Source organism: Corvus cornix, chromosome 1A (genome assembly GCF_000738735.6).
Source record: "Corvus cornix cornix isolate S_Up_H32 chromosome 1A, ASM73873v5, whole genome shotgun sequence".
NCBI lineage: Eukaryota > Metazoa > Chordata > Aves > Passeriformes > Corvidae > Corvus > Corvus cornix.
Genome location: NC_047057.1, coordinates 55,301,620 through 55,328,476, shown reverse-complemented (window position 1 = coordinate 55,328,476; position 26,857 = coordinate 55,301,620). Strand labels below are relative to the sequence as shown.

Below are 26,857 nucleotides of genomic sequence, written 5' to 3'. Positions count from 1 at the left end.
CTTCCTTTCCTCTCTTTCCTCTCCTTTCCTCTCCTTTCCTCTCCTTTCCTCTCCTTTCCTCTCCTTTCCTCTCCTTTCTCTCCTTTCCTCTCCTTTCCTCTCCTTTCCTCTCCTTTCCTCTCCTTTCCTCTCCTTTCCCTCTCCTTTCTCTCCTTTCCTCTCCTTTCCTCTCCTTTCCTCCCTTTCCTCTCCTTTCCTCTCCTTTCCTCTCCTTTCCCTCCTTCCTCTCCTTTCTCTCTCTTTCCTCTCCTTTCCTCTCCTTTCCTCTCCTTTCCTCTCCTTCCTCTCCTTTCCTCTCCTTTCCTCTCCTTTCCTCTCCTTTCCTCTCCTTTCCTCTCTTTCCTCTCCTTTCCTCTCCTTTCTCTCCTTTCCTCTCCTTTCCTCTCCTTTCCTCTCCTTTCCTCTCCTTTCCTCTCTTTCCCTCCCTTTCTCTCCTTTCCTCTCCTTCTCTCTTTCCTCTCCTTTCCTCTCCTTTCCTCTCTTTCCTCCTCTTCTCTCCTTTCCTCTCCTTTCCTCTCCTTCCTCTCCTCCTCTCCTTCCTCCCTTCTCTCTTCCTCTCCTTCTCTCCTTTCCTCTCCTTTCCTCTCTTTCCTCTCTTTCCTCTCCTCTCCTCTCCTTTCCTCTCCTCTCCTCTCCTCTCCTCTCCTCTCCTCTCCTCTCCTCTCCTCTCCTCTCCTCTCCTCTCCTCTCCTCTCCTCTCCTCTCCTCTCCTCTCCTCTCCTCTCCTCTCCTCTTCTTCCTCCTCCTCTCACTCTCCTCTCCTCCTCTCTCTCCTCTCTCCTCTCCTCTCCTCTCCTCTCCTCTCCTCTCCCTCTCCTTCCTCTCCTCCTCCTCTCCTCTCCTCTCCTCCTCCCTCTCCCTCTCCTCTCCTCTCCCTCTCCTCTCTCCTCTCCTCTCCTCTTCCTCTCCTCCTCCTCTCCTCTCCTCCTCCTCTCCTCTCCTCTCTCTCCTCTCCTCTCCTCTCCTCTCCTCTCTCCTCTCTCCTCTCCTCTCCTCCCTTTCTGTGCAGACTGTGTTTGGGTTTTGCAGCTGTTCATTATGTATTTCTTATTCCTACTCCATCTGAATTGCCTGCGAGCACTGAAAGGGGACAGTGCTATGACAAATCAATTTGCTGGCCTCTGAAATAATTAAGTAAGTAACGCTGGGCTTCAGGCCTCTTTTAAACAAGCATTGTGCTATTCGTTTTTATGTTTCTCTGCCTGCAGTGAAAGGGTGTCTCTAAACAAAAGAGGCTAAGTGATTGAGGAACTTCTTTTAGGAAAAGTGTCCTAAGAAAATCAGCCTTTTCCCACTGTATCTCTGTGTCTTTGTACTCCTCTCCTTCTCCCCCCACTGCCTTTTTTTTTTTCTTTGTTCTTTGCTCTTCCCTGAAGAAAATAGTGATAATAAAATATTCTATTTTCATATGGCTCTACAGATGATCTTTGTGTACTTAACCAGACCACAGCATATAGAAAACAAAGCCTTGCTCATTGCCTAACAGCATATATATATTTTATGATTAATGTGTTTGTAATACATGGGACTGAGATAGGAAGATCAAAGTCTTCTGTGAATTGATAGCAGCACTGTAAACAAGGTGAAAGGGTTGCAGGTGTTTCCCACATGGATGTTATACAAAAACATATGGCCCTTTGCCATAAGGTACTGTATGTGCTCTCCACCTTTTCCTGTGCAGCAAGGCAGTATTGCTGCGAGCTTTGCTCAGAGAGCATGTCCATGGCTCAGGACCTGGGAGATGCTATTAGCAGCAGATGACCATGCAGTGTGGCTAGGATGATCTTGGGAGCATGGAAAGGCTAATGCTAAATTGGTCTTTTGAATTAAAAGTAGCTGATTGTTCCTCTGTGTCATCTCAGAACAGAAATCTGCATTCTGGGGGTATCCCTGGCAAATATTGGGAAGGAAGATGATGGTCCTAAGTGTTTCAGGAGGGACCGAGCAGTCCAGTGTGCCCCTTGTCTCATTGCTCCTACTTCAGCTCAGAGTTGGACTTGGCAGGCATCTCTTACCTCCATGGGTTATCTTCTGTGGCCGTGGCCATGGCAGGCACTAGGTGTGGGGTTGAGATACCTAGGCCACATCTCTACAGAAAGCAACAGTGGTGCATGAGCAAAACTGCAGATATCATTGCTGGATTGCTGTTTATTCTTGGGGATAAAAGAAAAGTTGCATTTATTAAATTACTAAATCATTGTAAGTAGGGCTGCAACATCCTGGGTTGACCCTGAACACAAGTCCATCATCTCTGTCCTTCTCATTAATTGCCTTGAGAGTGGTGCTTGTCTGCTCTTAGGAATGAAACTGCTACAGCTGGGTGTGGTGGGTGTTTTTAGCCTCTTTAGTTATTAAAACACTTCTGATGAAGTTTAGCTTTTGTTCAGTACCCTGTAACATAACCCCCTCCTTGACCTGTGCACCCTTCGGCAATCTTTGCTTTTTCACAGCTTCTGGGAATAGACCCATGGCCTCTGCTGAACACTTGTGAAAAGCTTTTTGCCTGGCCATCCCAGCCTGCTGGGGCAATGGCTCCTCATCCACACTTTCATCTGCTGGAGGAAGCTCACACTGTCCTTGTGCTGTTGATGTACTGGTACCAGGTCTTTCCTGCCTCACCCTCCAATGGAGCTAAAGCTACTAGTCTAAAATGTGAATTTCTTTCTCTGTTCTGGAGGGCTGCAGTTTAAACTGAAATATAATAGAAAGTGCCCTGACAGCATAATTTAATGAACCCACGCCTCATCTACCCAGGAAAATTTGCCTCCATATGTGGGTCATGAAATTTAGTTTTGCTGGTGTGGCAGTGCTACAGCTGATTTCCATGTGGACAGAGGTGCATCGCCCCAAGGGTGCAATACTACATGCATGAATTCTTGCTTATTTGCAGGACTGGGCTAGGTATTCCCAAGTATTTGCTTTCCACCCTTTCTACATGAAAATATTATAAAGTATTGGGTCAAGCAGTGTGATGGTACTGTAGCCAAAGGTAGGACTTCTGTGTGTGAATGAGCCCTGTGAAAAGATTAGCCTAGGAAAAGTTAATAAAAAGTGCTGTCCTAAATTATTCATGAATCCATTTGTGATATACTTGCCCAGAGGCTTTTGTTTTTCTCAAACTCTTATTTATTAAAATCTGACAAGAATATCGGGTTTTGTTCAATAATAAATCTAAGTCTATTTGAGACTAGCGATATCCTCATCCAGTAATACAGCATCAAAATGAAGTTACATAGCAAGGGTGAATATGTTATTTACTTGGGAAGAATAGATTATTGTTCAGGAGGATTTTATCTTTTACTTGCTATTTCGAAACAAGTGAAAAAAACCCAAAACACCTAGTTGGGAGATAGCCTCTTGTTTTGTGACTGAGGCCTTGATCCTGCAAAGGATTTTAAATATATTAAAACTCAGTTAAGCATCTTTCTGGTGGCTTTTCAGGGTCTGAACCTGTGTTTGCTAAATGAAATAGCTCAGGTGATCTTGTTTTGTGTCTAGTTCTACTTGTCCTTTTTCATTTACTTCAGGGAAAGACCATGGAAGTCATGCTTCTAGTGTATGGATTTTGACTTCCAAAGTGCGTCCATACAAAACCTCATTTTTCGTGTCCTAAAAAAGGTTAGAAAGATTATATACAGCAAGTAGGAGAATGGAAAAAAGGTGGGAAGAGAGCTTTTGCTGTTTGGGATACAATAATGTGTGTGCTTTATAGCAGTCATTTCTTAAAAAAGGCAGAACTTTGCTTAAAAATCAATTTAAGTTTGTTTGGTTTTTTTCCCCCCAGCATTTTCAATTTAGTAGTTGTAGGGGTTTTTTTTCCCCCCCTTCTTCTCCTTCTCTGCCCTAATTTATAACTGGATAAAGAAAGGAAAAGCAGGTGCCTATAGCTAGAAAGTTAGAGAAGAGTAAATGAAAAAGAAAGCGCTTAGGTGTGGAAACAGAACTGGGAGTTCGGGTGACTGGTCTGAGTTGGAGGATGATGAATAGATTTGTTTGGATAAGCTTGGCTTGTGAGTCACTTTCTCATAAAAGCAGCTTGAGTAGGAGATGCTCCTGTCCCAAATTTTTAGTCCTGAATGCTTTCAAGCACAAAGTGCTTGTGACATAAAGACTCCTGCTGTGAGTACCATCCTGTTATCCCAGTGGACGGGAGCTGGAGATTTGCAATTTCCCAGGTTTGAAATAAACTAGAAGTGTGTCTCTCCTACACACACATGCTTTGCATGATGTATTGTGGGGTGTCCCTTGCTGGTCAGAGTTAAGCTGTCTGGGTAGAAGACATAATCAGCTTCTGGTTCAAATTTGGAATCTGGTGTCAGGAAACTGGTCCCTGTGGAAAGCTGTTTGTTGCAGGACCATCAGTCACTAACCATTAAATGTGACAAGGAACTTGCTAAACTTGGAGGGAGGAAGAGAAAAGCAAGGTGTGAGCATGAGAGGTCAGTATTTGTGGCTGGTCATCCTGGGTAGGTTCAGAGCAGCACGTATCTTTGCTTTGAGAGCTTGTGTTGCCTCTCTGATGCCAGAGAAACTGTACAAATTACATGCAAAAGGTGCATGTAGGGAATTATCCTCTTTTGCTAAAGTCTATGATCAAAACCCTCTTTAAACTGAGGCCTCAGCTCTTTTGTATGCACCTATGAGGATTCAGAATAAAAGTTTGACCATTAACAGACAGCTGCTTTTGCTGCGGTTGAGCAAACTGGGAAGGTTGAAAAAGTTGTACCTCCACAGACCACACCACCCATATCTAAGGCTCCAGTAGAGCCTGTGAGTTGCATTTGGGAAATAAAAGTTCCTTCTGGAAACCCACCAGAGAAGTAAAGATGATGTCTTCCCTCCTGAAGCACATTGTGTTCTTGTTCTTCTCTGCCATTTGTTTGTTACGAATTTTGGTGTTAGGGAGGTCAAGTTGGACTGTGAAGCCTTGCTTTGGAATCAAGATATTTGTCTGATTTGTTTGCCCTTGAAGAAATCAGGCTGCTGCAGCCTCATTGCCATGGGAACCTCTAGTTACTATATTTAATTCAGCCCGGGGTTTGCTTGTCTGTTCAGTTGCTGCAGTGTAGACAGGTGATAAGCAATATATCGATACTGAGCTATATCATACCAAAACGATTAGGCACAGATATTACCACGGTATTGCAGCATCTGTGGCACTGCTCTTGTGTTCTGCTATGAGCTGTCTGGTCCTCCTGTGGCTGCGTCCAACCTCTTCTTCCTCTATCCTGGTGGAGAAAAGACAGCACTGCCTGAATAGTCTTTCAGCGATCAACAAAGGTAGGGACTGCGAGCAACCTCTGCTTGCTGGTGGTGCCTCTTCCTCCCCCAGCAGAGCAGCCAAGCATTGAGTGCCTGTGGGCCTTGGAAGGAATGGGGCTGGAAAAGGGATCTCTGCACCCCTAGAAGTTGTAGGGTTGGGATGGGTCCCAGTACCTCGGCAGCATCCACAATGGTGTGAAGACCCAGAAGGGCAGACCCTGGCTCCACAAGGTCATATTAAAATCAGGGCAGGGAGATAGAGGGTGTACAGGCCCCTATGACCCGTTCTTCTTCTGAAGTTTGACTAATTGCCTTAGACTTGGTAAAGCTTCTTTTGCCCCTTTTTTTTTTCTCTCCCTATTAGTGTAACATAAGATTTGTGCATGGCAATGCAGAACCTGAGTTGCACTCTGCTCCAGTGCTAGTAGAAGTGGTGGAAGTGTGCCTTTGTTGCAGTCATGATGGGGGGACTTCTGGAAAAACTCATTAGAGACAGGGCTTAGCCATGAAAAGACATTTCATGTGGCTGATGTCAGGAAATTCAATTTTGTAGGTCTTTCATGATTATTTGAGTTGGTTTCTAATGTTTTACTCCTCTATAGTTTGGTTTAGTGATACTACATCACTTTGTACAGAATTCAGAGTGAGCAGAGTGTGTAAACCTTTACGTTAAAATGTTGGCTGAGTATTGATTAATCAGTAAAAGATTTTAAGCTATTTCCTTTAAATTCCAGGACCATGCATCTTAATTTAACAGTTGATAGGACTGGGGAAAGATACTGCTTTACCTAAGGGAACACATTTTCTGTGGTATTTGTTCACAGCAAGTATATTCAAGCAAAAAGTGATGTTTTAGGGAAGGAGATGGTTCTCGGTGGTCACCATCTGCTAAAATGGTTCTCTATTTCTTTCTAGGTATTATATTGGTCGCCAGATGTTTGTGGTGATCTCCTCACCAGAGATGATCAAGCAAATCTTAGTGACAGATTTCAGTAACTTCACCAACAGAACTGTAAGTACACATAAAAGTTGACTTTGTGGATGGAGTTGGTAGCATGGCTAATTTAAGCTCAGACCAAAAGTGGCTACAAGGAAGCCAGAAATAGAGAGAGGCAAAATTACAACATGGTTCAGTAAGACTTTAAGTTATATACACTCAATATATACATTCAGTCAATGACTCTTGTTACCAGTACACTCTAAGGATGAAAGGGAATGTCCTTAGAAGAGACACACTGTCCTTGTGACTGAAGCACCAGATGGATGTTGAAGAGAGAGGGTTTCAATATCCAGTTTTGCCACTGCCTTCCTGTGCAATCTTGGGAAAATCACTTACTAGCTCTCTTCCTCAGTTTTCAATCTGTAACATGGAGATGGTATTATTTGCTTTCTCCCACACATGGTCTGTTTTGTGCTTTTAGACTTCACAGGGCAGGAGCAGTCTGCTTGGGACAAGGACATGTCTCCCACAGCTATTGTATATTAGTCATACCTGAAAATAATGAATAGCAAAGAAGGAAGTTGGAGTTAGCAAGAATTTATACATATGCTCTTGGTTACACTCATCTTGGAAAGCTCATTTTCAAGAGCTGCTTAGAACAAATAATGAGGGTGAATGGCCAGAGGGATAGTAAAGAGTTCCAGCAGTTGCTCAGGACTTTACAAGGAAATACTGTCACTGCGTGCTGCCTCAGTCCTATCCATTCCCTGCTTCCCTCTGGGCCCTTTGTATGCTCAAATAAACTCACATGTATTCAGGAGGGTTGTTTGTGCCCTCAGGGAACATTTCTTCTCTGATCAGCTGTCTGTCTTCTCTGTCCCTCTGATCCTGTCTGCAACCAGTCAGTCTGTTTGCAGTCTGCTTGTCTCCTTTGCTTGCTTCTTTTGGTACATGAGTTTCATCTTGTGACTGCCTATATCTGACTTAATAACTACTGGTACCAGTTGCCCCCCATTCTGCCCATAACTCACACTTGAAAGCAAGAATCTGTTTTTATACTTGTTAGGCTGAAGTTATTATGACAAGGGGCTTTTCCCCATTTTCTCTATACTTGAAGAAATTTTCCATTCCTTCCCTTCTTCCACCCCAAGAAAGAACCCTCTTTCTTCCTGTCTATAACTTGTCCATGCTTTTTTTCTTTATATTTGGTAGTAGTAGACTGTACCCACTACTCCTAGCAGTAGCTGGTGATCCAGTAACACCTCCCTCAAATGAGAGAGCTTTTTTGAGGGGACACTCAGAGATTTGTTCTGCTCTTAACTTTAGTCAGCCTGGTTGGTTGGATATATCTTTCTCTGTTTTGTCACCCTTCTCAGTTGGTGAAATTTTTCTTCCTCTCCAGGCTTTTTGTGTTCAGAGGTTTCTCTCTTTCTTGTGGTTATATGTCCAGCTATCATGGTCTGTAACATCTGTGTTACTCTCTAAAATTCAGATAGGTTATGTCACTATAGCCACTCTCTCCTTCTCTCTCCTTTGTTTTTTCTTCATCATGGATCTGTTAGGTATACCTGTCTCTGCAGGTTTGTATCTTGCCCTTATCACTTGGCTGCCCCCTGAATAATTTGTGGCTTTTCTGTACAACATCCTGCTTTATTGATGAGGAACGGAGACATTGACAGAGTGACATCCCTGCCACTAACCAGAAAGCCTATGTCAGATGAGAAAATTTAACTCCTAGCCTCCCTTTAGCAAACTTAGCAGTTTCCCTCCAGTGCAGGGTTGCTATTTCTCTTGCTTAATGCCCATGAGTCTAAATCAAGTGAACCTCCTTCATTTTATATGCTCTCATATGCTTGTTCTATGGTCTTCTCACATACCTACAATCTTTGATAATTTCTCACTTTTCACTTTGTTCTCCCCTCTTCCAGCCATTGCTTTTCACTTGTTGGAGACAAGCAGCCCTATGTTTCTGGGTCCTTCCACATCTAACCTGGGCATCTTTTCTCCTCTGGAGTTTTCACACTGGAAGCTGTCTCCTCTTTAATTTGCAGTCAGCTCTGTTGGTGAAGTATTCGGCTATCCTGTACACTAATAATTCTACATGAATATAAATAATGCTGGATGGTACATGAGGAAGGCCAGTGGAAGTTATTCAGATGTGATTTGGATTGTATGCAAATAATGATTGAAAGGTGAGAGTGAGAAAAGCACTTTCCAAGTAATAGAATTCTTTCTTATCACATTGACTGAATAAATGTCATTTTAAGACTTTTAATAGGGTTGCTTCTGTTTGTATATTTTAAAATTAGTCAAATGTTCCAGTTTGGTCAAATTTAGAAATACATCCTCTGAGAGAAGGCACAACCACCCCTCCCCCCACCAGGTTCAGGAAAAATAAATTTTCCTCAAAGTAAAGTGAAAGAGAGAAAAACTATTTATTTAACAAACACACGGGAAAAGGAAAATAATACTAAATAATAAAACCTTTTGCTATGAAGAAAAAACCTGGGAAAGTGTTGGAGTCCTCCCTTTGGTCTCCACAGAGCTGGGACTTGGCCCAGGGCCAGGCCCTCTGTGCTCGGTGGAAAGTCCTCCCGATGTGTTCTGATATTGAAGCAATCCACAGAAAAAGGGAAAAAATCCAAAATCCCAGGGAAAGAAAAAAAAGTTCAACTCTCAGTCTCTCTCCGGAGAAAAAGAAACTGAACAACTGGCTGAAAGCTGGCTGGAAAAAAAAGTCACTATCTGTGTATGACCTTGAACAAGCTGCAAACTGCTTTGAAAAAGTTTTGCTCAGTCTTTTCCTTCCTCCTCTCAGGCTCAGTTTAAAGGCATAGAAAGGCACAAGAATTAATTTCTGGGCATAGGGCAGCGATATGGGATACACATCATAAAGTCACCCCAAGACATCAAAGAAAGCTCCTCTACTTCAATTGAAGGTTTCTATTTGCTAGTGGGGAATTCAAAATACTAAAGAGATCCCCCTGCTTTATTTTACCAATTCCTTCCCCAGTGATGAGTGGTTATAGACCTGACTTCGGAGTCAATGCTGTTCACAAAGCTAGGCTAATGTATTCCAGTCCAGACATGGCACAGGCTTATTATTTCCACCCGAAGTCTTTTTTTCAGCTTGAGTGTCAGTCTTTTAGGCTGAGAGGATGGGAAAGCAGGTGGGTTTGAACAGGTCTTAGGAAAACACACTTGTGCTTTTCTTCCCCCTCCTCCACATGTGCATTTCCAAAATCAAGATTTGTACTTCATTCACCAGAGTGAAGTGTGAGTTGTCTAATCTAGAATGCCTCAAACAGAGATTATTCGCTCTGTAGCAGTTGTAACTACTGTAACAAACTGTCACTGAGTTTCAGGATGTGCAGGACTAATTCTAAAAGCTAAATGTAGAAAAAGTTTATATTCCATGTTTCTTTTGTCTCTTTTTCAATTAATTGTAAAATATATACATATTTGATTAGGAGACAATGGGAAATTTAAATTGTGAAGGGATGAAAACAGTGGGTGTATTGGTAGAAGCCAGTAAGATGATGATTCAGTGAGTTCTGACAGCTTTCATTAAAGCTGTCTGTAATGTGGTGTTATGCCTTTGAGTGCTCGTAAGCAGGATGACTTTAATCTGGGATTGTGCATTTGTGGACTACCTTCTGGGAAGTCATCAGAAGGCCTTTATGGAATGAGAATGGTTTTAATCTGCTGAGAGGATTCTTTTGGAAGCACCTTGTGTCCTGTCTCTACATCCTGAAAGACCTAGACCATTTGTGCACTTGTCACACATTAAACCTGTCTGCTCACTCATTATATAGACAAAGTAGATCTTGCATGTGAACACAAGCGAAACTATTCTTCATTTTATGTTTCCCTTTGATACTGTATATTTCATGTCTTTACTATGGATATCTTTTGAATATTGCTGTAAAAAGTCTTTTATATTCCCCTGCCATCTTCTCTTGTTTCTGAATTACTAGTTATTAATTCTTGCAAAAGAAGTGTATGGTGACTGCAGATCAAATCTGCATTAAGGTTCACTTCCTTATAGAATAAGCAACCAAGTCTAGCACACAGGCTGTTATTGCCTTGTAGGAACAGGCTGTATGTATTGTTACCTGTATAATCACAGGAAGGCAATAATGACACTCTATTTTCCCATTTAATTTGATCTCAACTAATGTAAGCATTGTAGCCATTTAAAACCAAAAATGTCTGCTGTAATATACCTTCATACTTGAGGCATATGAAGCCTTTTCCCCATGTTTTTAATTATAGTTGAAGAAGAAAATATGAAAATTAGTTTATAGACCTTCTGCCAAAAAATGTGGAATTAATTTTAATTTAGGTTAACAATGGAAACCTCAGCCAGCATTTAGGCAGGGCTGTGCTGGAGTAAATGATACCTTTTTCTCACAACAGTGTTAAGTTGTCTCTTGAATAGAAGTTTCCTTTTAAGAGCACTAAGACCATTTTTTACTTCATTACTGTCTTGTGAATGAGATAGGATTATGATGGTTGTTGCTTTCTTCCAGGTGGGATAATGATACATAATCTGTTGTCAGATTGTTTTCAATTTCTGCATTGAAAATTTGTTTTTCAATTAGTGCTTGAGAATCATTAAAGTGTACTTTTAAAAATGTAGGAGCAGAATGTTAAGGTGGAACAATGTGAAGAGAAACATGACCTGGTACATAATTAAAATAATTCAGAAATTGTCGGTAAAAATATTTCCTAAAAATGTGGATTCAATGAGCCCTAAGGCAAAGGTAAGTACTGGCTAGTCAAGGTTTGCTAGGCTGCTGGAGCCAGTGCTCTGCCAGGATTCATGTGGCTATCGCAAGTGAAAACTAGTGGTTGATTCCCAAGACCAAATCCTTAAATCTGCCGGCCAACCAGCTGGGGGAGAGTGACATTTTAAAATTCAAAAATCTACACCAATTCCATTTGCTGTAAGAAAACGTTGCTGTTTTCTCATCAGAAGCTTTCCTGCTACAGTGGAACAAATAATAATGGATTAACAGCAAACAATAATGAAGTGGTAAAAATAAGAACAAGAAAGTACCAGGAATATAATGTGCTACAAATTCCTTGTATCCCTTTTGAAGGAAAAATGAATTGCTTGAGCATCTTTTTGTTTTCGCTTGTCTGTTCGTCCTCATCACCTTCTAGTTCATCCACATAAGATCTGATTATTCTTTTCACATGTAGAATTCGTCTGTTACACTAAGCTGTTTCATCATCACCACCTTTATTTTGGTAAACCTGTAATCATTCAGGCTTACCTGAGGCATTAAACAAATAAAATGCAACCACCAAGTAGGAAGGAACCTATTTTCTGCATTTTATTCAGTTGTGGTCCAGGATGCCTGACATAATCCTGAACTGGCTGTTCTTTCTGGTCTCTTGCTAGGGGAAAGAAAATTGTATATTACTGTATCAAAAGATCTATCTAAATTTGATACAAGATGCCCTCCAGAGGTCCCTTCTAAACTCAACTATCCTGTAATTCTGTGAATTTTGGGTCAGGGCCTCAGTCAACAGAAATCAACATATTAACTTTAGATGACTCTACACTGACTGATAAAGATTATGTGTCTCCAGAGCAGGACTGGGATGTAACAACTGGCTTCAAACAGCTCAGCTCAGGAACTGGTCTATGTGTGTGTCTGTGTTCTTCACCTTTTGCAAATAAAGGACCACTTGCGTGTCTTGTGCAAGATCTTTCTTGCTGCCTTCTGCCTTGATTTTTAGAGAACAGGCATCAGCCCTACTGATGTGCTGACTTTCAGTAAACAGTGGTAATCCAGTTGTGTATCCAAACCTGGAGTCTGATCCAGTTTATGGGCTGGGCTGTTTCTTCAGTCTCTCTCTCACAAATACAGTTTTTATTTTGAAAAATGAACCCACCAACATACTAATTTGGAGACATGTAATGTGAAAATAGTTAAGGAACGAAAAGTTCTATACTGTTGCCAAAAGACACACAGGCATGCTGTCTTGACCCTTTCCCCCTTCGTTGTTTGGTTTAGAAATGTTTCTTTTCTTCAAGTTAAACTTCCTAGGATTATTTCCGGTTGTGTTGATGCCATCATCGTCATCCTTTCATGTGAATTTCTTTGTTAACTTAGAAATTGTTGTTGTTAAGTGCAATGAACTCAGCTTGTAAACAGATGATGAATGAACTTTGCTGGAAGCTTACCTTTGCCTGGGCACACGGTTTGGAGCTCCAGTGATGCAGTACGACAGCAGGCAAGTTGGTACTTGGAAAATGATTCAAACAAATGAGAAAACATGGTAAATATATCTATATAATGAGGTCTTCATTTTTCCACCCTTTAAAATGACTGTTCAGTGGGATGGCTTAATACATGAGTGATGATCTGGGGTGTGTGAATAGTCTGATTGTGATATTTAGTTTTGAATGCATGCTGGGTTTTGTGCCTGCAGAGAGAAGGAATGTGCTTTAAATTTTTTCACTGCTTATTCTGTTTAGAATTTTTTTTTTTCATTTTTTCACTCCTTCATCCTGTTTCATCTTGGTTTTTTTGGTTGATATAGGACATGGAAGGTGACTGGTATAACACCTCTGGAGCCAACATGTCCTATGATTAGTTGCTATGTCTGCATGTGAGCTTGAATACGTATCTGTATATATTTATGGATGCACATATATTGATTTGGATTTGGGGTTTCCTTGTGATTTGAGGAGAGGCTGAATCTCTATTCCAATCTCTAGAGCACTGTAGACATCAGTTGTGCCATCTTATTATGGAAACTTCACAAAATATCTCTCTGTACCTGCCATGGTGGCATTTCGGTTTGTGATGCAGTAAAGCCGTTGTGCCTGATGGCAGGCTGTGCCTTGAACATCCAGTTGTTTGTGATTTCCCTCCCTCCCTGGCTTTGTAGGACAAATCCAAGCATCAATCCTGCCACATATACAATAAGCCTTGGTCTCACTGAGCTGAGGATATTCAGTGCTTCCAAAAATCATTCTCTGCCTTACAAGGATAAGTGAAAAGGTGTCCAAGCAGTGAATTTATTAAGACTTAGGTTTTTTGCCTACTAGTTTGATACAGCTTCTAGATCATAGTTGTTTTGAAATCTTGTCTGGTACAGCATCATTATAGAAAGGCAGTCATGTTAGCAGGGAATGCATTTGCCTGTATAGCACTTATCTGTTTAATATTAATTTGTTTGACTGCATATTTGTGGGTGCTGTTATACAGCCACGTGAGCCCAGATGCTTGAGTGATTTTCCAGTGCCAGGAAGCTGAGCAAGGGCTCTTTTCCTTGTTTTGACCTGATGGCTCAGGAGCACTGAGAGTAAACAACCCTAATATCTGCTTTCTTTCCCAAGTGTGTCTCCATGGCTGTCTTCTAGACATACTAGAATACCTTTCTAACTTGGTCAATATATATATCTATATAACTATTTTGCTGCTTTCTATACCTCATAAAATAGCTTTTAATTCAAGATTTCTTTTTTTTCTTTCCCCTTTTTGCTTAGAGAGCTTGCAGGTTAATTTTTCTGAGCAATTAAATTCAGTTTTGTTTAAATGTTTTAAAGTAGCAGTGCTTATGCTTGCAATGGACACTTGAAAATTAAAATAATAAATATCAGGAGGGTCATTTCTTTCACACTATGTAAGTCTTTTTATACATGCACAACAAATTGCCCCTTATTCCCCATATGCTGAAGCTAATAGCACAAAACTAATGTTGTCAAATGATCACTGCTATTGACTGTAAATTTAATCAGACTTTGGCTTCGGTTACCCTTAAAGAAGGAGCTGATATATTAGTAGACCATGTTCTGTGAACCACCTGATTCTCTGAATCCCAGTGAGAAGAGGTCTGGTTTGGTGATTAGGGCTCTAGGTCAGGATTCAGGAGCTCTGAGCTCAGTTTTTGGCCTTGCTACAGAATTCCTGTGTTCACAAGGGCAAAGCATTTAGGAAGTGCTTTGTCACCTTAATAAATGTAAAAGAGTATGTTGGGAATTTCCAGCTGAAGAGTATCATTAGTGAATGTGAGTGCTTCAGGACTGATGGCAATGGGTTGGGATTTGATTTATCTGTTAATTTAAATAGTTGTGGTGGGAGGGTTTTTTGTTTGTTCTTAAAAGAAGCTTCAGAAATGCAGATTTAAAGTTTTAATGAAAAGCTCTTTTTTTTCCCCTTTTAAGTACGTTTCTATTTTGAAGTATTAAAAAAAGCTAAAGTAGGAAAGTTAGTATTATCAGATTTAATTGAGTGTTTGAGGATCATCATCTCAAGTTTGTAATTTTTATTTGTGATTCTAATTCAGAACAGGAAACCAAGTGAAACCTATGTCCGGCGAAGTGGGAAAGCTCATTTGCATTTACCTTTGGAACGCCTGGCACCTTCTTCTGCTGACCACTTGTGCTGGTTCTAGCCAGGACAGGGTTAAGTATTTTGAGTAGCCGGGAGGGGGCATGGCCAGGACCCTGAGGTTATTCTATACCACATCAGTGCCAGGGGTGGAGGAAAGGGACACCCTTCTTGGGAGAAGGGGTTCCTTCTGGTCAAGTAAATGTGGTTGAAGGAGCTGTCTGGTATTGTTTATTGTTGGAGGGGTTTCCATGTGAATCCTTTCTTTTCTTGTACCCTCTCACTGGTATTGTTGCTGTTACTGTTCCTTTTCTTATCTCACTGCTGTTTCCAGTAAATTGCTTTCATCTCAACCCATGATCTTTACCTTTCCTGCCTCCTGTTCCCCTCTGCATCCCACCACAGGGAGAGGGGAAAGCAGGGGAGCAAGAGGGCCACAGTGTGGTGTGGGGAGTCTCAGTGGGGGCACAGAATCGGGGAGTACGACTCCTAAACCAGGACTCTACTCTTCATAAAAAGATGTCAGCATTTGCTTACTTCTATGCACGTTCTTACTTCTTATTTAATTCAGTGGGCCATGACTGTATTTACATACTTATGGGATATTCCCTTAAATGGGAGACTTTGTTTTTTCTTTACCGCTCATGGAAAAGAGGGTGGACACAGTCTCTCCTCAAACATTTGAGTATTCAGTAAAGACTTGTGAAAGTTTAGGAAGATATAAATAACAGTAGACTGGAGTGCCACGGAACGGCTTACAAGCAATCAGTCTTTAAACACTGACTGTAGTTAAGTCAAATTCATTTGAGGATGGTCCTGTTGACTGACTTGGAGACACCCTCTAACTGACAGTGTATTTCCTTTGAGTGGTGACTTAGGTAGTTTGCTGTTTGAGGAAAGTTTCCTGCATTGTTGTGGCTGAAGGAAGCTCTCCGCATACTCCCCAGCAGTGGTGACCAGGCTGTAGCTGGGTTTGGAGAAAGCCACACTTCCAGTGAGGCTGCTATTGTAACTGGATAACATATTGTTGTCCAGGTAGGTCATATGAATTTGTTTGCTTGAGACTTATGAATCTCTAATTGAGTAAATGAACATTAATATTTGTCACATTTCCAGGTGAGATTGCAAATAAAACTGGCTGATTCCTCCTATATGAAGGGCTAGCAGTGATGGTGGAAACAGACCGGTAACACACAGATGAAATACAAAATAAAAACTTCCCACTTTATCTCTTTTCCAAATGTGGGTTGTCTGTTTTCAAATGCTATGGGCCATAAACCTTGGCAATATAAAGGGAATGCAATGCAATTGACTGTAAGGAGGCCAGAAGACTTAAAAACAAGTTTCCTCTTTCCTTGCCTCCCCATGAGGAAATGATGAGTCAGCAGGTTGAGACCACAGCTGATGTTGAAATTCACAGCCCTCTTATTTTTCCCAAGAGTTATTATGAAATGAGTTGTTTTTCAGCATGGGTCTAAGCATTTGAATCTATCCCTGAGTCTTTCTCCGGTTTATTAATGGGCTGCAGTGCTGCCATCACCATGGTATCCTGCTACCTCTTCCCCTGTGAAGACTGCAAAACCACATGATGAAATTTACATTTTTAATTCTCCACTCTCCATGCCTGTACATATAGAAATGATTTGCAAAACCATGGGAGAGCACAAATGCAAGGACAATTCAGTATCAAGGAACAACTCAGGTTGCTGTGTGGTTTTGTTAGTTTTTAAGGCTCTCCCTTTATGCTTTTATACTGCAGCCATCCGTGGTTCAATACCTGCTCCTAGGTAGACACCACAACGCCAGATGGATTACGTACTTTACAGCACTAATGATAGTGGCTGATAATGTGTGCAAATCTCCCTTTCACTGCTTGTTCAAGGCAGTCAAGAAATACTGAATACAGCTGTACATAATTACACTTCTTTTGAAGCTAAATCAGCCTGTGAAATTTCTGTTCCTGGAAAATGGTCAAAATTAGTCAATAAAAAGCCCAACAAAACAAACAAACAACAAAACCCCAAATCCTTTGCATGTACTTAGTTAATGGTGTATTGTGACATTCTGTTTCTTAAATGCAAGGCTTCCCTGCCAAACTATTGAGATTTAAAGGGAGGGGGGCAGGGGAATTCTGCATCATGAAACTGTGAAAAGGTGGTTTTGCTGCAGGTGTAGGAAGATGCTGATTTGACAATATGCTGTGCATGTGCACTTGTTTGTGCCATGAGGAGTTTGTGTAGGACTAAGTATGTCTTAATGACTTGCAGGTATGTGAAGGGTCCCCCTGTCTTTTTACCCACTCCCTGTTTCTTTTACATGTTTCTTTGAGTTACTGTAAGGTCAACCTTTGAAATTATCTGTTTTGGCTTGTTTATCCTCACCTCTATTTTCTTTATTCTATCATTCTGCAAGATTCCCTTTTCTAAGCAACTGAAGAGAACAAGATCAGAGTTTCATTAGGTTTTGCCTTCCCTTCCCCCAGTTTTTCCTCCTGTTGAAACTTGCCAATCACTTTTAAAGCCTACACTGGGCTTTCCTGCAGCACAGGAGATATCATTAAGGCTTTAAACCCACTAATGAGGGAAATGTGCGCTGCTTGAAGGCTCCTGCAATATTAACTACATCCAATTATGTTAGGTAAACGTATGAGTATAGTCAAAACAGGATGAAAGCATATCTTTCTATTCAGGCCAAAAGCAGTCTTCTGAGCCAATCTTTCATCAAACCTACATTGGCTATTTATTTACTGGGTTTGCAGCACTTTTTTTTAATACTGAATAATAACATTGAAGAGAAACAGCACTCATAGGCAAGAAAGGACTATCTATTCCTAGGGCTCTGTTCCTTATTTAAAGAACATGTTTTACTGCTGGATAAAATATGTGAAATCTTAACTCTGATGAATATTTTTTCTTGTTTAAATACATTATTGCCTCCTTATCTAATCCTGCCCTTAGCTGACTGTGTTATGAGTAGGTGGAGTGCAAATGCAGATTGTGCTGGTCTTTGCTGGTCCTGACCTTTGATTTCTGTTGATTTGTTGTTTTTTTGTTGTTTTTTTTTTTTTTTTTTTAGAGGGAAATTAAACTTATCCTACTTCTTTGGACATAGGCTGAGAATACTTTTTTGGGAACTTACTCAGTCTAATAGCACAGGTTTTTAACAGTCCCTCATTTCTGACTTCTGAAACTGTTACTTGACAGTAGCAGATTGGTTGTTTTGTTTATAGTTTTCTTAATTTTCCCTATTCTTGACATATAGTAGAGTGTCATGTCCTTTGATTCCTGCCTTTCCCAGTCTGCTTTTGTTTAGAAGAGTAATTAGTTTGTCACTTGTTCCAGAATTGACATAGGCTCAGATCACAGCATCTGAGTTGATGCTTGAGCAATCAGAGCTCAGACCCAGTGCTTTGCTTTGTTTTCATGTCTTTAACCACGTTTGGAGGTAACTCAGCTGCTCATGTACAAAAAATCCTTTTGAAGCATCTGATGATACAAGAACCCTCTTAAGCCTATGCAAGTGATGTTTCATAGCACAGAGAAGTGATTTACATGTGTGTACCTAGGAGTATGGTAGTTCAGCACTGGAGTAGATGTGAGATGGCAATATGTGATATTTGAATGGTTGTCATGTATCATACCTAAGATCTGTTTAGCCTGGTTGAGTGTGCTCTTCCAAAGGTGGCCAGCAGCAGAATTCCAAAGACTAACATAACAGCAGGACAGACAGTGACAGTAATCTTCCTTCTGGCTTATCTGCCCAGCCTCCGGCAACCAGTGCTGTGGTTCTTCCAGTGCCAGATATTGCATCTGAGCATCATTTTTCCCATTCATTCCATCGGCTACAAATCTGTTCCCACCCCACCCCCATCCCACTATTAACTCTTAATGCCAGGAGGTGGGGGTTTTTGTTTTGATTTGGGTTTTTTTATGGATAAGCTTTTTATTTTGAGTGTGATAGTTCTGGCTGGGAACTCGTGTGTGTGCACAAGTTCATTCCTCTTCAGTGAGAGTTAATGTGGTACATGTGGGCATTATTATACTAATCCTTGAAAGATTTTGCTCTTCATTTCAAGTATTTTAAAGGTAGCATTATATCTTCCAAATAGTGGGAATAATTCTCTCTTTAGACATTCATTCAGATAGCTTAATCAATTTGAATTTGCCTGCCTTTATATTTATATTTGAGCTTAAAAGTATGAAAGGTCCTTTTTTTTCTTCTCTTTTTTTTTTTTCATGGTATAATGATAGTGTTCTTATCTAGCACAATGCTAACAACCATCTTGGTTTACGTGTCAGTGTGGACTTTTTCAAAACTATGCAGACTGACATAGCACTGAGGCAGATGAGTGCTCACAGGAGCTCTCCACCATCTCCATTTCAATGGTGGTTATCTCCAATAGATGGGGAGTGGTGAACAGCTGATGGGTTTTGTAGCATCTTCTATTGATGCAGCTGGTTTGCAGTGGTCCTCTGACCAGAGCCTGGAAATTTCTCTTCTACCTAGCAATCACCTCTGGTAGATCTGTGCCAAGTGAAAACTTTTGCCACCCTTTTTTTTTTTTTTTTTTTTTTTTTTTTTTTTTTTTTTTTTTTGCTTGTAATCTACACTATGAAACATTCATTCTGCAAGAATGAAACCTCCACAGGAAAGGATATTCAGAGACTGTGCCCTCCTCCCCACTGACAGCGTGTTACAGCTATAAATCTGGAGGATCAAAAGTGAAGAATGACTCGGCAGGTATTATTTTACTCTCTAGTGAGAATTCTTTATATAGTAACCACATATCTTGGCACCATTTGTTGTGAATAATTGATAGCAAATAGCTGGCTGATCCGAGCTTTGGGGAAGGGAAGGCGCTGCCATGTGTTATTGGGTGTGCTGTGGAAGCACAGCTCCTGACCATGACCAAGGAAAGTCTCAGGACACTTGCCGGTGCTGCTCATGTATTGTCAGCATTTAATTCACCACACTTAGAAGGGAAAGGGAAGAAGATGAGGGGTGTAAAATTCAAGTTTTTACACTGCATGGCTCACTCACAGCTCTCCAGCATAATGAGTCCTCCTTACTTTGAGCACACCTGGGCACTGCACATTTTCATGTTCATTCATCTGTTTCTGAAGTGATGGCTCGAGGAGACTCCATTTAGCGTCACAGACACACATTCAGCAACATATATACAGAGATCAGGAAACAGGTGTCCTGCAGCAAAAGTAAGGGATTGTTGATCATTGTTAATTATTTACTCTTGCCAAGCTCCTCCCACTGGTGTTAAGCAACAGAAACAAAAATAATGACATTCTTTACTGAAATAACATTCCATTCCTCTTCTTTTCCTTCCATGCTTGCTCTTGCAGTAAAGGGTTTGGGGAAATAAGTAGTAAAAACAAGAACTATTTTGCGCTCTTCTCCTCTGCTAGATTCGTTGTAAGTTGAAGGTACATAAGATGTTACTTTTTTCCCTTTTCAAGGCAATCACAAATGACAGTTTCCCCATTTCCTTTTCCAGTCTCAGTATGTGCATTTAGATGAAGCTAAAATTGCACTCCTGCACTTTTCATGCAGCTTTCCTAAAATAATTCTGAATAATTTAACAATGGCTCAGAAACATTCCAGTTTAACCAGTCATTGACCTTCAGTCAAGTTTTAATGTCCCCGGGACTATATTGGTATTTCATCAGTTCCAAAGAAGCTGTACTGTCACAGAGGCAATGGTGAGATCTATAATTAAAGTTGCCCAATGTCTCCCATTACAATGTTTTCTTTTCAGTAGATTACCATAGTTTAACTGCTTCAATTAGTATTTTCCATTTACAATTTTTCAGTCAAAATGGTCTTGCTATTTTGGAGATGATGCCTAGGGAAAAGTTTGGGTTATTTATTGATTGTGAGGAAAATAAACCCAGAGTCTATTGCTTTGGCTTTGGCTTTGTTCCCTCTAGTGTTAAGGGCTGGATATAAAAACCACTTTGAAAATCTGACCAAACTGCTTAAGTTTATAAGCCCCTAAAGAATCTCAGTAAACACAGACTCAACAAAAAATTATTAAAGGAGACTGACTTACTACTATCGCTCTCTGCTGACAGAACTCTACAGATGACTAAGAATTTCTACAAGTCATCATGTGAGCGTTATGTCTGAAGGAGGAGAGCCCTGCGTTTGTGACTGATTCATTTTACATGAAAGGTTTTTGGTTTTTTTATGTGCAGTGTTAAAAGTTTCAGGGTATTATTTTCTCTAGAAATCTTAAATTTGAGAAATCAAATCAAGATCCTGTGGGGAAAAAATGGTATATTGATAACATAACTAAAGAATTGGACCCATTTGGACCCATTTTTGCATATGCTTTAGGATATGAAGACTGCACTAAGCCTAAGATTTTCGAACCTCTTAATGTTTTATTTTGCTCTCTAGTATCTTCCTAATATAATTGTAATTGACTGCAGTAGGAATTGATGATATACTGCATTGTCAGCAGTAAGAATAATAAAAAAACAAGACAGCCTTACCTTAGTGATTTCTGAGATTTGATTAGGAAATGTGTGGAAGACAGAATTTTCCTGTCATATCTGATTTTGAAGAGTTGAAAGCCAAAATAAAAATAAAGAGTTGATTAAAATAATTTGTTTCAGTTACAGCTTTGAATGTAAACAAAAAGTGGTTTCAATTTACAAGGTAAAGTTATTTTGTTCCAAAAACATCTATAAAAAGGTAGTTTCTTGGAACTTTTCTCCTCCTTTTCTTCCAGAAAGCCTAGAGAAAGAAATTGATTTTGCAGTATTTCCAGTTTCTTGCAAATCTCATGGCTTTATTTAAGTTTCTCTAACCGGCTCTGGTTTTATTTTTGTTTAATGTTTGATTTTAATTTTTAAAAGGAATGTACCCTCCCTAGCTGGTGTTTCACGGTGTCATTTTAGATGTTCTTTAAATGCCCTGGCTGCTGGATGGCACTGCCTTGGTTTACCCTCCTTGTGGTCAAGTGGGGTAACTCTCATTTTTTCACTTTTTTCAACTCTTCCATTTGCACTTGTGGTAGCATTTATATTATATTGGCAGTGACAGTCACTCTTGGTTGTAAGAACTTAGGTTTGTCCTAGGGTTAAGATTTATTCTAAGTAAAAAAAATCAGCAGGGTTTTAGACATGTCACAAGGGGTTATTTTTTTCAGTTTCAAGATCCCTTTTCTTTTTCATGCTGCTGGGTGCTGGGGGTGTTCAGTGTGAACCTCAGGTGTAAGAGAAGCAGCCGTACAGATGCAAAATGAGTTCTTGTGATGTCGGAGTGTGTGCTGTGCTGGCCAACACTGATGGTTGGGAACTACAACTCCCACCCACCAATAAAGCTTGGAAGTGGGGGCTTGGAAGTGCATATACCAATAACTTGCAAGTAAAAATAACATGCTGGGTGCACGCAGTCAAGTGTGATGTGTGTGCTGAGTATGGGTACAGCCCGGCAATTTCACTGGTGTGTGGTCCTCCCAGAGAGTGAAGCTTCTTTCCTTCTTGATTTAGGAAATCCCAGCAGGCAGAGCTATGGCAGCCTCCAGTCAGGTTGCCCATTGCCTTTCTGTGTGTGCCTGGCTGTCTGGGGGTTAATCCTCAGTGAAAGGTTGCAGGTATCTCATTCTCATGGCTGGCACACACTCCTTCCCTGGGCACTCGATAAAAGGGAATCTAGATCCCAAATCTCGCTCTGTCCTTGTGCATGTTTGCTCAGCTTCCAGCTTGTCTGTGCCTGAAATGCTGGTGCTGGCTTTTTGGGCACCATGAGTGGGCAGAATTCGGGCTCTGATCCATCCCTCTGATTTCACATCATGGTAACAGTGCACTAAAACTGAAGCAAGAGTAGTGAAACAGGCCCCCCAAATGCTGCATCACCTGAAGGAAGCCTGTTTGACCAGAACGAGATCTGTGAGCTCTGTGGTGTGGACTACAGTTTGTGGGGGTTTTGTTGTTTGTAACATTTTATCTTATCCTAGAACTCTTAAGATAACAAGTTATGGTGGTGTGCTTTATGTTTCATAATCCACACTACTTCCTATTATAAGTCTAAATGTTTTAGAATGCAAAAGTAGCTGATACTGTTAATTTATTTGAATGAGGTACTTGCTGAGACTCAGAAGAGTGTTCCAACCTTTCTCCTTGAAGAAATCAAATAAGAGTGATATGAGCAACAGTCTGCTTACAGGTTGTTTGTGAAGTAAGGCTGTTTTACAGAAATTGTGAGCTCCAGGGAACTCATGATAAGTCCTGTAATGTTATCTGTGCGCAGTAGGACTTTATTACTGTTGAAATTATCTTATGACAAACATTTAATTCTAGATATGCTCAAATTAATTTGTAAGAGGCAAATGAACACACATTATTTCATATAAGCATGTCAAAACATGCTTTCATAAATTAGGATTGTTTTATTTATTTGATTGAAACCAAGCAATAACCACAAATATGAAATCTTGGAAGATAAAATGCTGAAAATGTGCTGTGCAAACTCCTGAGAAAGTTTTATAGCCTAGCTCCTCTTGAGGGACAAATAAGTGAGGAACAAAAGCAGCTACTGCTATTAGGAAAATGCACTAATGTTTTGACAGATAGATGTGGAAATCTTAATATATGAAATTCGGATTTTTTTTCCCTGATGTGTAAATATCCACTTAATGTAATTAGCAAGAATTGTGAAGTAGCAGGCAGGGAATTCAAATTCTTCTGCTGCGCAGACACTGCAAATGTGATTTGTTGACAGCTTGTCATTCTGCCGTTAAAGCTGACCTGGAGTTTTCTTTCTGAATGACTTTTCAAAGGAAAAGTAACATAAAAAGTTAATTATTTAGCCAGGCAACGTTCTGACTTGGACTAGCAGCATATGCTTAGACAAAGAGCAGAACAAGAGCAGAGCAGTATTTCCTATAGAATATCCCTCTAACGTCTGACTGCCCATTGTCAACTTCCTAAGCTGAAAGCTGTATTCATGTTTTTAATTTTTAATAGCCCTTTTCTTCCAGTAGTTTGATTTAAATACCATCTTGAACCCATTTTTTTGGTTTTTTAAACCTTTAGGAGGCTTCACAAGAAAACTTTTATCGGCTTCGTTTGACATTGTTTTGAAATTTTCTTCTTGGCATTGCGGGGAAAAGGTGAAATACTTTTTCCTTGGGTTGTTTTGCACATATTGGAGATCATCAGTTTGTAGTATAAATGCCAAATATTCTGTTTCAAATTAGATAAATGACAATTTGAAGTTTATTTTGAATATCAAGATGTTGTCATGTGGGAAATGGGGTATTAGGCAACAAGTCTGAGGTGCTACATGGGAACTTGGAAGACTGATAGAAACCCTTTGAAATGGCTTTCACTTTTTGGTCATAGTTTGCTACTTAGCCTCTTGTTTATTTTCAGTGTTTCTCAGTGCTTTGAGATTTTTAGCTAGACAGGCCTGTATATAATTTTATTTCTGTATTGCAGCATCGGAGTGGAAGAGGTCAAACTGAAATTGTCAATAAAATATGAAATACATGAAGAAGTGACATTTCTTATATATACTCTTCTCAGAATAAAAATTTTGCATTCAAGTGATATTTTTAAACTAAGCCATTGGTAAGCCTCCCCTTCACCTGGCTAGCTTACCCCTGCTAGTGAACAGAAGGTCCTAGGCATTTAACCCCTATTTGAGGTGCTTAATTTGACAATACAGATTTAAAACTCTTCCTCAGACATAGCTAATGTTCTGAAAGTGCCTTGAATCCCTTGGAGCTGCTGATTTCAGCAGCTGAAATCACCAAACGGAAGCTTAGCAGCTTTGAATCTTGTGCAAGGTAGGAGATCTATGAATATGATGTTTCAAGAGGAGATGGCCCTCACAGGTACCTTTGAAGCTGTTTGGCAGTTCAGGCACTTTAGAAAATGTAGCAGCAATAAACGTGGTTCTTTGTAAAACAAGGTGGTGGGGCCAGGCTGCTTCGGTACAGTCCCCCATGACAAGGGGAGCTGCCCAGAGTGCAAGAGAAAGGCTTTCACATATTTACCTGCTGGAAATCACTCCAAGGCACTCCTCTCATCTCTTTGTGAAGTGCCCTACCTAGAAACTTACAGGTGATTCTTTGAGAAGATGCACTTGCAACCTTATTTGTTGAATTGACACCACATTCTGTGTGGTTTATGGCATTCATGATAGAGAAGTTAGTGAATCTCTGCAGCCTGATAGGTCTCAGACTACCCCTCCCTCCCTCTAACCTGTACTCCTGCTGTAATAATTCTTATTTACTTACTTTTCTTCCTATCCTTATCCACAGGAAGGAGTTACAACTTTTTTCCTCCATTGTGAGTTTTGTTCCATCAGTGACTGTTTGAAAGCGGGTTAATTCCATGACTTCTTTCACTTTGCAGTCGTAACAAAGGGGGTGACCTCTCTTCTGGAATACATTTTGTTATTACATTCATGTGAAGAAAGGTAGTGAGACCTTAAGGAAGTGTAGGACTCTTCCTACGTTCCTGTCATGGCAGCTTTGACAGCTCTGTGCTCATTTCGGTGAACTCTTTTTCTGAGGTATCTAACTGCATACCCAAGGTATTTGGGTCAGCAGCCGGGAGGACAAGCAGTGGGAGGCTGGGTAGTACTTACAATCTCTCTTGGTATTCTTCAGAAGCTTCAAGGTTGCTGCGGGTATGTCCCTGGGTGAGCAGAGTATGGAATATGGTGGTCCTGTGTAAATAAAAAGGTCTAGCCAAAGTTCTTACGGGCATTGCCTGTCTTTCCTACGTATGCCAATGACTGAAAGCATGGCAATATATGTGTATCAAAAGATCTTGGGGACTGCTTTCTTCCAAATACTCCTTACAAACCTGTAAAAGGAACTTTCTGGTCCTCAACCTTTCCTCAAGGAGAAGTGTGTATAAACAGAGAGGCTTTTAATAGTCTTATAACTTTATCCAATATTAAAAAGGCCAGTTATGTCAGCTGGAAAGTGGATTTAAACATGTTTAAAAACTGCTTCTCAGCACAGCAGGAACTGTGTATAGAGTATGGCTTCTCTAGTACAACCTGGGTTTGTTTATAATACCAACATTCCTAATTAAATAAGAGCAAGTACTTTTTTCTTTGGTTTGATTGTTTTGACCCCAAATATGCAAACTGACCGCCATATGCAAACTCATGAAGGCATGGACTTAATTTTGGTGTTGCTTACTCCAACAAATGGAACGTGTGACTTGCATCAGTTTGGGTCAGACTGCAGGAGGCCATATGTGTTTATTTTAGCATTTATGAATGGTTATATTTACCTCATTGCAATGACTCGCTTTGGTTTCTATTGACAAAACCATGACTTAAGAGAATGTTTGCAGAGACAAGAACAGATGTTTCCAGGCTGTTTGCCACAGAGGGGAAAAAAAAAGCCAGTATTTGCTTGTAAGCTGGTTTTGGCTGTGCCATTTTTCCAATGAGTAATTAGGAATGGTAGTTATTAGTCAGTTGCTGAAGATCCTGACTTGATGACAAAAGAACCTGCTTGGAGATGCCTTTTTGTATAGTCTGATCTATAGAGTAGAATGAAAGACAATTGCTGTAATCACAGAAACCAATTCTACCTTGTCACGCTCTTTTGAAGTGCCTTAATGACCAAGGAGAACCTAAAAGCTTAATGAAATAGATAATCCATGGACATTTTCTCCTCTGCAGGCATGTTGCTTTCAAATTAAGCTAAAAACTTTTACTAGACGCTTTTATGAAATTGCAAAGCAACATGAGGTTTTTGGAGTTCGTTTGGTGATTTTTTTTTTTTCCCCCCTCTGGAGCCATAAGACCACCTTCTGTATCATACATACTAAAATCAAACTTGTTTTAAACAAAGAGAAAAGAGGGGACAAAAGTGTAATAGAGTATTAGCAGGGTTGGTGATCTGGGAGGGTTTTGAGTAATGTGTTTGTGAAGTAGTGTCTGTCCCCGTAGTTTTAATGGGCAAGGAAAGACTGATTTCAGCTACCTGGGAGCAGCAGTGTGGGATGTATGGCATCTGAGAATTTGGAAATGGAGTTTTGGAAAGGCAGATGAGGAGCAGGCCTGCTTTGGGAGAGACATCTCTTGTGTGTAGTGATTGCCTCGGGTGTTATATGGATGGGAGGCCCCTTGCAGGCACAGCAGAGGAGTGAGAGTGGCCGAGTGGTCTCCCACACTGGGACACAGCCCTCAGTGGGCAATGCCAGCCCTTTGCCCCCTGCAAAGGCTTTGGTCCTGGGGTGAGGAGTTGGGTCTTGCTCCATTGTGAGATGATGATTTGTGAAGAGAAAAATTTTACATGCTTTGAAGA

The 26,857-nt window shown here is 40.5% G+C and overlaps 1 protein-coding gene across 7 annotated transcripts in view; it reads left to right on the top strand.

Annotated features, from left to right (window-relative positions):
• TBXAS1 (thromboxane A synthase 1) overlaps positions 1-26,857 on the top strand; it is a 262,387-nt gene that overhangs the window by 128,430 nt on the left and 107,100 nt on the right. For 6 of the 7 annotated variants that reach the window (XM_010410436.3, XM_010410438.4, XM_019292584.3 and 3 more), the window contains one exon: positions 6,178-6,274. In XM_010410436.3, the coding sequence (XP_010408738.3) occupies positions 6,178-6,274 (97 nt within the window). Of the gene's footprint in view, positions 1-5,048; positions 5,281-6,177; positions 6,275-26,857 lie in introns of those variants that run through there. The other variant, XM_010410439.4, reaches the window with a different exon arrangement.